Raw genomic sequence first — 14,005 nt, 5'->3', positions numbered from 1 at the left:
GAACAACCTGTTAGTTTGAATACTAGGAACCCTTAACATGTTGGATTATCTCACGTTCACATGGACTAATCCCATATATTAACTAAACAAAATAAATAAAGATATATGTTGGATTTATGAGATCTAGATGATGGAAGAATCTCCTATTTATTATTCGTATTCTTTTTATAGATACTCGTACCAGTTTGAAATAATGATGAACATTTTAAAGAAAACTGTACAATTCACAAATAACTTTCCATGAAACAACACTTACACAAGAAGAAGGAGAGTTTTGATGTAACTGATAAAGTTGTTGTCATGTGATAAGGAAATCATGAGTTCGACCTTGGGAAACATCAAATGCAGCGTAAAACTACGTACAATAGGCCCTTGTGGTCCGACCCTTACCTGGATTCGGGAGCTTAATGTACTGGATTGCCCCTAACACTTGAAACAGCAAATGCTGGGGTAAGACTATGTAACATAAGACCCTTGTGGTCCGGTCCTTACCTGGACCCACGCATAGCGGGAGCTTAGTGTACCAGACTTCCCCTAACTCTTATACAAGAATGATAGTTGTCTATTTGAAGCTTCAAAACACTGTAAGACTAGAAAATGTATCCTCAAATGAGCATCAAACCAATGGCTGTAACAATAAGCGTAGACGGAACTCCAAATTTGAGATGACTCCAGAAGGAGAGATTGTAGCCAAAGTATTGAGCCCGACGAGCCTGCTCACACACTATTAAGTTTGCTGCTGAGCCTAAGAGTGAAAGGTTCCCTGCCACGGTGCTGACCCATGCTAAGATGAGCCATGCTTTCTGCTCACTATCAGGAGATATTGCAGCTGCTGATGCAGCAATTCGTCCTCCGAGCAGCAATACTGAGGCCAAATAAACGTTGTAATTATAATTAAGATTTAACTTATATACAGTCACTATCTATCTAATTCAACCGGATCAAGACGTAAGACATGATTGCCTGTTGAGATTATCTTGTTTTGGAACTAACACACAGTTAATAAATATAATTCTTGAATTAGGACGTACAATATGATTTTGCTACACACTTAAACAAGAGCAATGGCTTTTGGGTTGTGGATTCTCACAAGAGATTAATTTTCTTGGATAATTATGTAGGCATCATCACGGAAGTTACTCGAAATTCATATTTATTTTTAGATGGAACATTAAGGTATACATCAGTTTGCAATAAGCCATGACAAAGTTTCTTATATATTGTTAAACAGCTCTCTTTTCCCTCCTTTTGGATTTTAATCTGTTTCTTTTTCTCCTTACACTTTCTTGGTTATTCTTGTAACTTTTTAATTCCAATAGAACTTTCTGAACAATTAAATTTCTGCTTATGGTCTCTTGTTTGAAGAAAATGTCACTCCCAATAACCCCTTTAGCTACTTGTTTATATTTTATTTGTACACATATATTGGCAAACAATTGTATCTCGTAAAGCATATGATGTGTGAAGAAATGAAATGCGAGCCTATGAAGTTAAAAAACAGGGTAGATTTAGGGATAAGGGCTCAAAAAGTGCAGGAGACACATACCGGTAGGAACATTTGAAGCCAAATTTGACAGGACAAGTATGACCAGTGCAAGAACTGCTATTCCTGCAGCATGATCTATCTTGGAATATGGCTCCATAAAATCCCAAAGAGCACTTGGAATCCCAGTTTTGTTAAAGCCGTCAACCGTGATGAACATACCACAGAAGAATATCAAAAGTGAATAGGAAACCTGTATAGTTGAAAGAACAGAATGAATAAGCTTTGGTTTGGCTAGTTTGTGAATAGGAATTACATCAACATTTAACAGATAACTGTAAAACTCTCTATTAGAATTTGAAGAGGGGAAATAACAATTCCTCTACCTTTTCTAAGCTTGGCCTGGCATCTTTGAAATCAAGAACAACGAGCGCTAGCGCTGCAGTGATAGCAGTCCAAGACATATTCAGGCCCATTAGCAAAGCTATCAGCATGCCAATGGTTACCAGATAAACACACATTTTCCACAACCTATATTTCCATACTTTTGGCAAGTTGCACTTTTCGTCATAACCCGTGAAGTTTTCATCTTCATATTCATCAACAGATGAAACCCTTTTTGAAGACACATTCTGTAGTGATCCATCATTTGTTCCTTCTTTTGAAGTATTTGAATTCCTAGACGAATCAACCCCCCCACTAGACACCTTTTGTATTTCACTTTCTCCAACATTGCCACGATTCCTAAGCATCTCAGCATGATTCGCATGACCATTGACACTAGGAGAGCTGCTTATAGCCACTGAGTCCAAGGCATTGTTTAATTCTTGAGAATTCAAGGAACTAAGATGCGACAATGTGGCTGGAGAAAAACGATGGGAAACTACATCTTCTTCAGGAACTACTTCGGCAGAAGCATCTTCTAAATCCTTCTGTACAGACAACAACTTCCAATACATACAAAGCAGTAGCAGAGCATTAACAACTACACCAACAAGCATTGCAGGAAGAATACCAAATAAAAACTTCCCGAAAGATATCTTGCTTTGTACTGCTATGACTAAGTTCTGTGGATTCCCAATTGGAGTTGCTGAAGATCCAATATTTGCACTTGAAGCAAGAGCTAATAGGAAAGGATGTGGTGGTAGATTTTGTTGCCTAGCTATTTTCAATACAAACTCAGTTAAAACAACACAAGACGTATCGTTGGTAAAAAGGGCGCTAGAAATGGCTGAAATCAAGCAAATTCGACAAAGTAAATCCTTGGCTCCTTGGCTCTTCCATGCCAGCAATTTACCTAAGTATTTAAACATGTCTGCTCTTTCTAGATAGACACTAACAACCATAGTCCCAAATAGAAGGCCTAAAATTGGAAGATCGATAGCAGCATATGCTTGATCGGGAGTTAAGACTCGAAAAATGACCATGAGCATTGCCCCAAGGAGAGAACCTGCAGTCCTTCCAATAGGCATAAAAGGGACAGCAGGGAAAACAGCCAATACCCAAAATACAGCAAAGGCAATTGAACCAAGAACTACTTTAGCAGTTGGTGGCATAGCCATTGTTATTTTTACCTAAAATGAAGTCGAAATCTTCTTTTTATATTTCGAGTATTTAGATTGTCAGAACATTGATAGTCAAGATGAATTTCTCAAGTAACTTGACTTTGGTAAAATCTTGAAAATTCACATTAACATAGAGGCACATGAGCAGAAAGCAACAACAGTATTCACTAGGATAAGTTGCGGAAAACACATCAAGATCAAATGAATCGCCAAATAAAACTTCCTTCAAGATCAGGAAAAAGATTGCCTCATGGCATTCTTGGTGACACCCACATTTTTTGCCCCCTACCAGCATCCAAATGCAAAATTTTCAGTTGAGTTTCTTTCAGAGCTCAAAAGGACATAAAGATGTGTATATATATTTGTGAGTATAACAACAGAATTGAGAAATAATGAGTAAGAGCAATAAGAAGGTGTCAAACTTAAAGCAGAGAAAAGGGATGGTACTTTACACAAAAAAAACAAAGGTTGTGTACTTTGGCATTACTCGTTGGATTTAGCAGCAAAACGATATACTATTGGAGTAGTCCTCTCCACCGCTAACTTGTCAGCAAGTTAAATACGTACACAACGACCCCACCTCATCCTTACTGCTTGTCTTTATTAATTAAAAATCTGCCTATAACCTTTCTTTTTCCATCCGATATCGGATACATATGTTAGAGCTCAACTAAATTCGAATTTGTATCGAAATTTTTTACATTGAAGGTAAAACATGAAGATTAAGAGGGGGAGGGGATGATTTAAAATATTTGATAGTTGACTATCTAAAAATGATAAATGTGTAAAGTAAATAAAGATAGAAAGATTTATTCTGATTCGGAACTCAAGGGATTTCATTCAATCAAGGATTAGTGATTCCTTGATTTAGTATATATGTCCATATCAGATATGTCCATGTGTTTCCTTTGCAAGAGCTTCTGATTTAGTGCAGAATTCTTTTTTCCTTATGTGCTTGATCTGATCCTTCTTTCCTTGTATGCTTGATACTCTTTTCCTTGTGTGATCTTCTTCCTTCAGTGTTCTTCCTTCCTTGATACATGGAAGTTGTTTTCTTGATCTGTGGGATGCCAATTTTGCTTAATTGATCTTCGAGGTGCTAATTGATCAATTAGCTTCTTCCTTATCTTGATTGATCTCTTTTCCTTTTTGATTTGTTTGTACTTATTTTCTACACTAGAAAGTCAAGTCATTATTCAAAATATCTTAATGCTAACAAAACGCTCCCTAAGAAAAGCGACTCCGTACCCAAGAGGATTCGAACACGAGACCTCTTGATCAAGGATGAAGGAGTACTTATCACTCCACCATAACTCTTGTTGGTAAATCTGCCTATAACTTATCTTCGCTAGTCACTGGTTCTTTTCAATTTATTTATTTAATTTTAACTTATATAAATATTTTTAGAAAACAAATATATATAAAATATATTAAAATATTTTTAGTCTTATAATTTTAAATATTCCAAGTAAAATATTGAATTAGAAATTTCAAAGAAAATGATATTATTAAAAATAAATAAAATTACTATTTTTTTCTGCTTAGGCAATTGATTCTGAAGTACATCTCCAGGTAGTGATAGGGGGAGGTGCCAACCGGCAGTTTGTTTTTTTCAATAACCATTTGATTTTCAAAACTCGCTCTTCCAACTAATAATAGGTTTCACATAGAACCTGAAAATAATAATAATTCTTCTTACTAAAAAGCTTCTTCATATGGAAATCTAGTGTATGTTTGGGTTAACTAATTATACATTAACTCATTAGTGTAATAATTACTTTGAAATATCAGACCTATTGTATAAATAAATAATTATATGTTTAAATAAAATGCTAAAATTAATTAAAAAATAGTTAATCTATTCGGTAGAAAATTTCTACAATGGCCTATTCTTTTTCTAAAATAACTTAATATTCTTTAGAGATTTTACAAAGTGAAACTATAAATTTATAAATATTTTTTTAATAAGAAATGAAGAACAAGACCATAAAGGATATTAATAAGTATGTGAAATCAGAGCTCTTGAGTTCGAGCCCTAAATATGGAGAGAAATTTGTTGGGAGAGTCATCTCTTAATAGGCTCTGTAGTGCGTGATCTAGATTTAGTCAGGACTCCAATGCGAGTGTCGGACATTGGGTGAATTTTATTTTTTATTTTTTAAAAAGTAGGTGATTTCATTTTGTGATTTGAAATCATTAGATGAAATCAACATTTGGACATGCGATGAAATTTCAAATTCTCCAAAAAAAACTTGATTTGAAATTTTCATATCATGATTTTACATTTTTTAAATATAAAAATTGACCGGGGTAGGCAATTCCAAAAAAAAAAGTTAGCGATTTCATCTTGTTATTTGAAATCATGAGATGAAATCAGCGTTTGGACATGCGATGAAATCTCTAATTCTCCAAAAAGCTTGATTTAAGAATTTCATATCATGATTTTATATTTTTCAAATACAAAAATTAACCCACAAATTTATAGTTTGTAAAAAAAAATATATATATCTACAAACCATTTGTTTCATATGTAAACAAAATTTATAGTTGATATTATTAGTATTATAATTGTTATAGTTTGTACAATATTACAGAATTTTTTGGCGAGACTATCAAAAGAGTGGTGAAATTTCACGGAATATGAACATGATGCTGATAGTTACTAGTGATATTGACCAACAAACGACTCAAAGTAACAATGTCGGTTTGTCTTCGAGGTCATTTGATCGAGAAGTCACCGTGAGGAGATTGTTCGTGTTGTGGGAGATTATATTAAAGAGTAGTACACTACAATTTATGTTTAATTTTTTTTATTGAACTAAAGTTCAATCTATAATTTCGTATTTTTTTAAGAATAACTTTGTGTTAGTGTATTATATACTTTTGTTATGAACTTTTGCTTATTTCGTAAGATTGTATAAGAATTGAGGCAATTTTGATAGTTTTCACAATTTATAAAATTTTTATGTTTATGAGCAAAAAATACAACTTAAAAATTCAAATTGCATGTCTAAATAAAACTTCAAAAATTCAAATTACATGTTCAAATAAAACTTCAACTTCATCTCAAATTGCCAAATAGACCCTAAAAATTTTACTCAGAAAAATTATGACATTTAAATAATAATACTTGATCAACTGAAAGTATTTATACGTTTAGTATTTTTATGAAAAAAATGTGTAAATAAATGAAGTTAATATCCTGAAAACTAAGTTGTCCTGCTACTCGATGGTGTAAGAATTATGGTAATCTAAGTTAGTTGTTCCTTGAGTTCTTTTATGGTAATCTAAGAGGTTGGTTGATATTGCTGTTAAAAACTGTTTATTTTTTAAAAATAATTTTTTTAAAAAATATTTTTTTAAATAATTTGTGTTTGATTAATTTATTTAAAAAGTATTTGGTTAATTTATTTGGAAAGTACTTTTTGACAAGTATATTTTGTTTAATTAATCTTATAAAATAATGTATTGATTAAATAAACATTAATTAAAGAGTAATCTGGTGACATAACCATGTTAGCTTTCTGAAAATATTATGATAATGAATTATTGATAACTGAAAAAAACATTAATAAAAGAGAAATAATTGTCGGTTGCGACTTGATTGTCAAGTCAGATGTATGGGGGGGACCTTAAATTAGAGTAGATGAACACGAGGGATCGGAAGACCTGTGTAATAGGTCCACCTCCCAAATTGTGCAAGACTGTTTTTTTTTTTTTTTTTTTTTTTTACAATAAAAAGATTTTCATTGTTATAAAAAAGATTTTTTTTAAAAAAATTGTGCCACTAGACACGGTGGCTAGCAATTTTTTTTATTAAACTAAAAAATCTTAATAAAATAAGTACAAGCAAGGAGGGCTAGCCTTACCTTGTACAAAATTGTCATTTTATCGAACTTTTAAGAAGTGTTTGGACATGTGATTTGAGATAATTATTTTAAATCAATTGGATATGCGATCTGAAATCATAAATTCAAATTCAAAGCATATTTGAGATTTCAAATTATGATCTCAAATTTTTAAATATAAAATTTCACTCATAAATTTATATTTTTAAAGAGGACTATTATTTTAAATTTTGCAAAAGAAAAATTCATGTTAATTTGTTGTGAAGAAAATGTCCGTACATGTAAAAAAATAAGATCAAAGAATAACTAATTACTATTATTATTGACTAGTGAATCTTTATAAAATTACGTGTCTCTAAAAGTTTATAATCACAAATATTTATTTATAAAAGAAATATGGAGATATGTGATTTATAAATGCAGCGCTTTGGATATTTTTGACATCTTATTTTTGAACTATGATTTGCTCATTTGATAAGATTATTTAAGAATTGGAAGAACTTTGATAGTTTTTATAACTTGTGAGGTTTTTATATTTATAAGAAAAAAATATAATTTAAACTTTGAAATTGCATATTTAAACAAAATTTCAACTTCAACTTCAAATCAATCTTGTTTAAAATCATGTCCAAATTGACGTGAAATTTTATGTGTTGAAAATTAACCAGAATCGTAGTCCTTCATTTGGCAAGTCAGAGACCCTTTAACTTTTTATAGATTGATAGAAAAGCACTAGGACCATTGTCCCAAATTTTAGAAAATTTATTTAAAAAAATTTACTATCACTTTTGCCGACTTTTATTTTGCAACTTGCTTGACTTCAAAATAACATACGATCATTATGCGATTATAATACCTCATAACACATCCTTCTTAGCATATTTGACAGTCTTAGTCTTACTCCGAAGATACATATTAATTTAAACCTTTCTAACGGTCCAGGTGCTACACAAAACATTTCTTTAACTTGTTAAGGGCTTTCTTTGACTTAAAACTTTAATTTCAGTAAATTTTACCTAAATTCCAAAGTGATTCTTCCCAATTACACTCTATCCCCACTCTTTTAAAAATTACCCGAAATTTCTTCTTTTTGGCAAAATCTGGATACATCATGTACGTCTTGATACATTACGTAAAGTGATGTATCTGATCGATTCATCGTGTAAAGTAATGTATCTGACGTCTTGATACATTACGTAAATGATGTATCCGACTGATACATCGCGTAAAGTAATGTATCCGATCGATACATCGCGTACAATGATGTATTAGAGAATAGGAAAGAGTAAGGATTTTTATAATTTTTTCAAATGATAGGAAATTTTAGAGAATATGGTAAAATAAATTATGTATTTAGGTAATTTTTCCTTAATTTAATTCCTTGATATTTCCATCTCAATTTAATTCTTTGATATTTCCATCCGTTTGTATTCTTATTCTCCCAACGTGCTATACCAAATCATATTCACCTCATACACACACTGTAATGATCTTGAAGGTCATTTTTGGAATTTTTATAAAATAACCATTTTACCCCTCCCTTTAGATGCCCCGAGTCGTTTCTGATTATTATGATTTTTAGAAAATCCTATGAAAAGTTAAGTCTTTGAAAATTTTGAGTTTCATAAGCTTTAAGTATTAAAAAGTGGTATTTGGGGTCAATCGGAGCTACAGGTCTCGAAACGGAATTCTGTCAATTCTAGCAGCTCTGAAATGTCAAAATTGTCTTAGGAGACTTTACAAAATCAGTTTTGGAGTTGTAATGAAGTTTTGAGGCCTTTAGTTGAGAAATTGAGGAATTTTAAGCCAAGGTTTGACTTTGGTCAACTTTTGGAGTTCTGATGCTCGGAATAGAATTCCGACGACTCCGTTGGATTCAGCCGATGATCTTTGGTCTAGAAGAAATATTGGTTGAATTTTTAGAGGTCCCGAGTCCATTTTGGTATTTTGAAGGCCTAAGTTGGTTTAGTTGCGACTTTTCGAGTTTTGGGTCAATGAGATCTCGAATTTAAATTCTGATGGTTCAATCAGCTCCGGAATGACCAAATTAGGCTAGGAGCACTATTGGAATGATTATTGAGGCAATCGATACGAGTTTGGGGTCATTTGACGCTTTTGACTTTGAAAGTTAGCCTATGGTTGACTTTGGTCAACATTCTTGGAAAACGCGCTCGAATGAAAATTCTGAAAGTGCAGTTAGTTTTGAAATATCGATTTTGGTATAGAACGACTTTGTTCGCTTTCAGAGGCTTCCGGACTAATATCAACGCCCGTTGTGGAATGTGGCTTAAAATGGCTCTTGGGTGTAGGACCCACTTTTTATTAAAATAATCTCGTACGGAAATTATGAATGCTCCATTGATTCCGGAACGTCAAAGTTAGTGGGGTAGCATATCTATTTTATTTTAATCGGATTCTGAATGAATTCCGAGCACCTCGTCGGAGATTTTGGACTTTTCCAAAATCTGTTGCAGCAGCAGTAGCAAGGCCATTTTTGGGTTTTTTTCTCCAACTTTAAAACCCCATAACTTGAGTTATATAACTCCAAATTGGGTGATTTATAAAGCAAACTTGTAAGATTTTTCGTGGAGAACGCATTGGAGAGATTGAAAACTGATTTGGATTATTCGATTCAGGTAAAAATCATATTTTTATTCGCAGCCATGTCAATTTTTGGAATGAATTTTTGAAGAACTTTGACAAGTTATTTCTTGACCTATATAAATCCAATTTAGGTGATTGCAAAGGCTATCTTGCGTGGAATTTTGAGGAAAACATTGTGGAAGTTTCAGAATCTGATTTTGGCATGTCGTTCGAGGTAATAAATTGATTTTTCGCTACAGATTTTGTATTTTTTGGAATTGAATTTTGTTGAATTTTGGAAGAGTGTAACTTGGCCAATACAACTCCATTTTGAGTAATTCTTGAGGCTAGATTATGGGGGGTTTTGCAAAAAATATCATGGTATAATTTGTTTTGATTGGGAGATTTTCGTTTTTGAGAAATTGACGCGTAAATAGACTGTCTTATTTGTTTTCTTAGTTGAAAATGTGGAAATTGATTGTTTGATCGTCTTGCGTTATTTTTTCATACTAAATTGTGTTATAAATCTGATTTGTGAGCTTGGGTGATGTTTAAAACCTATTTTGGGGGTCAAATCCAGAATTCTGTATGTGGATCCCACTTTTTCCGTTTTAGACTCTGAAATTGGTCCGTCTCCAAAAATTATGAAATTAGTGTATAAACGATCGTATTGACGTCATGGTTCTATTTTTGATAGCGTGGCAGCATTCTGAGGTATTTCGGAAGGGAAAAGCTCCAGTACAGTGATTTGGAGCCTATGTGTTTAGCCTACAGGTAGGCTACGATTTTACCTTTCTTTAAATTGAGTTGGAATGTGTGAAATCATGTTGAAATAGTTGGAATTTGGGTTGGGTAGTTTTATTGTATATCTTAAGTGTTAGAAATTATTCTTTAGGCTTATTATCGGGTTTTCAGATATTTAGAAGCATGTGTATCTTGTCGTTATTTGTTAGTATTATAAGGAGAGTTGAATGAGCATGTTGTTGATACTGTGGGGTATGTTGGCCTTAGTATAGGATGTAAACTTGCTTTAGATGTTCCGGCGTTGCTCTGGTGGACTTAGATCCTTGTAGAATGGTGTAGCGGGCTAGTGCCTGGTAGTTTGGCCTTAGTTAGGCATTATCCTTGCTCTTAATAATATCCTCATCCATAAATTGGTATAATCGTGACTTTCGTGATGCGTCAACCACACTAGATTTCGCGATCGTTGACTTTGGCTCTTGTTGCAGTTTTGGTGGCATATCGATTGACTCATTTGGGAAAAGATTTTTGATATTGTTGTATTCTAGTTGGGAAGTAGAATGTTTGGCATCATGGGATAAATTATCTGTGAGCATCCGGGTACCAAGTCCTGGCCTCCGTTCTAAATTATCAGAGAGCATCCGGGTACTCAGCCCCGGCCTCTATCGGCTTGCTAATATGACGAGCATCTGGGTACCCAATCTCTGCCTCGATCATACCGATGTATGACAGCGAGCATTCGGGTAACCAGTTCTGACCTCAACCACACTTATATATTATGGCAAGCATCCGGGTACCCAGTTCCGGCCTTGGCCACTTTGAACATTCAGGCAAGTATCTGGGTCCAGGCCCGGCCTCGACCCTTAAGTCACCCCTAGATCGATTGACTCTTGGAGATTCTGGTTTTGGAAATGATATAGTAATTCGGCTCCTAACATCGCAGATTCTTGGTTCCTAGCATTGGTAGTTGTAGCTGTTTTGTGTACTCGGCGGGCTTATGGAGGTTCGTCCAAATTTTTATTTAACTTGTGCACGAGTGTCCTAGCTGGGCTTATGGGGGCCCAGTTGGGTATAGTTAGCTGTAGTTCTCATAGGTAGTACTCTTTCCCCTTTTTGATGCTTATGTTAACTCTTATTTAGGCTATTCCTCCTTTTCATATTATTTTTACCTTTTCTGCTCAGTCGGCCTATGATGCTTATTGGGTACCTGTTGTCTTGGTACTCATACTACACTCTGCATTTACTTTCGTGATGCAGACCGAGCACCAGCTACCGTTGTGGATAGATCGAGCCTGTTGCAGTCAGCTTCGGAGACTAGGGTGAGTACTTGGCATTTTTGGATCATTCGTCTCCTTCAGTATGAATGACCCGTCTTTTGACTTTTGAAATTAGTCAGTTGTTATATATATTTTTGGTCCACTTTTGGGACTTGTATTCGTCTTTTATTTTGTAGCAGCTCTGTACTTGTGACTTCCAGGTTTTGGAAGGGATCTTTAGTTGTTTATATCATGTTTTGGTTTACTTCCTCTTATTCTTTCTGCTTATCTTTATAATTCGTCACTCTTGTTTAGTTTCTGCCCTCAAACCCATTACTTGAAGTTTTGAGTTGACGGGTTGGCTTACATACTGGTGGGTTATAGTAAGTGCCATCATGACCTAAGAAATTGGGTCATGACAAGTTGGTATCAGAGCCCCAGGTTCATTGGTCTCACTCTTACAGAGCTAACGTCTAGTAGAGTCTCATAGATAGGTGCAAAGACGTCCGTAACTTATCTTTGGGAGGCTACAGGATGTCATTAGGAATATTCTCTATATTGTATCATTTCGTGCAGTGTTGTATCTTATTGATTTCGTAAAATCTCATTTGTTCCACTCTTTCATAGGGATGGTTCGTACACGCGGTACTATCGATCGTGATAACGTACCGAGACCTGACATGCCTAGAGGTCATCCTCATAGGACAGGTAGGGGAGCATCACCAACTCTTGACCCGGAGATAGAGCCGGAGTTGGTAGAAGAGCATCAGGACGCTCCTATTCCTACTCAGCCAGAGGAACCACCACCAGCACAGCCTCCATCTGCATCAGTTATGACCCCAACACTACAGGCAACGATTGTGCAGCTCCTTACGGCGATTGGGGTTGTACCACAGGCCCCGACCCTAGTAGCGGGCATGCCAGCACCGCGAGATCCGCCCATCCAACCAGCACCTGAGGTTCAGCTGCCTCCATCAGTTGTTGCACCCCCGCCAACAGTTCTGGAGGGTATGAATTCATTATAGGATCAGAAGATGTTAGGGGTATTTTAGAGGCTATCAGCCCCGATATTTTCTGGAGCCAGGCGAGGATGCCATGGAGTTCTTAACTACCTGTCAAGAGCAGCTCCATTCCTTGGGTCTTGTAGAGTCCAGAGGCGCCGACTTCACTGCTCACCAGTTTAGAGGGGCAGCCAGACAGTGGTGGCTCTCTTATATGCAGTCTAGACCAGCTGGGTCACCATCATTGATATGAGCCCAGTTCTCAGAGGCTTACTTGGCTTGATACATCCCTAGGAGTGTTCGAGACCAACTTTGAGATCAGTTTACTTAGTTGGAGCAGGGCTACATGATGATTGCAGAGTACAAGGCTAGATTTCATCAGCTTTCCTGACATGCCACTATGATTCTACCCACTGAGGAGGAGAAGGTACGATGTTTTGTGCGCGGATTGAGACCTTACCTGAGGTTGGGGACCGAGCACCTTATTTCTGTGGGCCGTTCTAGTCTGGATGTGGTGGATCATGCCCGCACGATCGAGATTATTCATCTTCAGGCCCAAGAGGGCAGTGATAAGAGACCTAGGCATCAGGGTAGCTACAGTGGGTCCCACTCTAGAGGCTATGATAGTTATGACAGGCCCCACCAGCGTTTCCAGCAGGATAAGTACCAGTAGGGTTAGTCTAGCCGACCGATTCAGGCCGCCCTGCCAGTAGTTGAGGGTAGTCAATCCCGTTCGGGGGTTCCATCGCAGGGCATAGCTCGAAGGGATCAGGTCTACTTTCTTCCTACCGTGGATGAGTTATCACGGGTCGCTCAACTTCAGGATGGTTTGATTGTGGATTACTAGAGCATTAGGCTAGGGAGTGTCCCGGTCGGGCTAGACTGTTGGTAGTAGTACCACCTCCACCAGGAGGTATAGATCGAGGTCACGGCCGCAATGATGGTTAGCAGGGTGTCTGGGGAGGTTCTCGGGGAGGCAGGTCAGGTGGTAGGGCGAATGTTCATGGGGAAGGCCGACATGGACACTTCTATGCTGCTCCGGCAAGGGTAGAGGCTGAGGCATCAGATGATGTTATCATAGGTACTATACTTATTTGTCAGCAGACTGCTTAAGCTTTATTTGATCCAGATTCCATGTATTCCTATATATGTATATATTTTTCTCTACGTCTAGGTATTCCTTATGAGTCACTTGAGGTCCCGTTATATGTTTCGACCCCGGTAGGGGATTCTCTAGTAGTAAATTAGGTTTGTAGATCCTATCTGGTGACTATTCAGGGGCATGAGACTCAGGCAGATCTTATTTTACTTGATATGCTGGACTTTGATGTTATTCTAGGCATGGATTGGCTATCTCTTCATCATGCGGTTTTGGACTATTATGCCAAGATCGTTACATTATCCATGCCTGATATTCCCCCAATCTTGTGGCAAGGTGTTTATAGTCGCTCACTGACTAGGATCATATCCTTTATGCGGGCCCAACGGCTAGTTGCATCCGGGTGCTTGGCGTACTTAGCATATGTCC

The 14,005-nt window shown here is 36.1% G+C and overlaps 1 protein-coding gene across 1 annotated transcript; it reads right to left on the bottom strand.

The window, feature by feature from the left end:
- Window positions 1-252: 252 nt before the first annotated feature.
- LOC129901172 (silicon efflux transporter LSI2-like) lies at window positions 253-4,206 on the bottom strand. The gene is made up of 3 exons (XM_055976296.1): window positions 1,870-4,206; window positions 1,547-1,736; window positions 253-865 (listed from the first exon to the last, which is right to left on the bottom strand). The coding sequence occupies exons 1-3, from the start codon at window positions 3,043-3,045 to the stop codon at window positions 606-608; spliced, it is 1,626 nt and encodes a 541-aa protein (XP_055832271.1). The 5' UTR covers window positions 3,046-4,206; the 3' UTR covers window positions 253-605.
- Between the last annotated feature and the right edge of the window lie 9,799 nt (window positions 4,207-14,005).

This window comes from Solanum dulcamara, chromosome 8 (genome assembly GCF_947179165.1).
Source record: "Solanum dulcamara chromosome 8, daSolDulc1.2, whole genome shotgun sequence".
NCBI lineage: Eukaryota > Viridiplantae > Streptophyta > Magnoliopsida > Solanales > Solanaceae > Solanum > Solanum dulcamara.
The sequence above is the reverse complement of the archived record's forward strand: the minus strand, read 5'-3'. Positions and strand labels throughout refer to the sequence as shown.

Excerpts from the sequence above, each read along its gene's own strand:
- LOC129901172 (XM_055976296.1), bottom strand. The coding sequence starts at position 3,045 with ATGGCTATGCCACCAACTGCTAAAGTAGTTCTTGGTTCAATTGCCTTT. Across the intron at positions 1,737-1,869 it reads CCAGGCCAAGCTTAGAAAAG|GTTTCCTATTCACTTTTGAT; the intron begins GTAGAGGAATTG and ends TCAACTATACAG. Across the intron at positions 866-1,546 it reads GGCTTCAAATGTTCCTACCG|TATTGCTGCTCGGAGGACGA; the intron begins GTATGTGTCTCC and ends ATTTGGCCTCAG.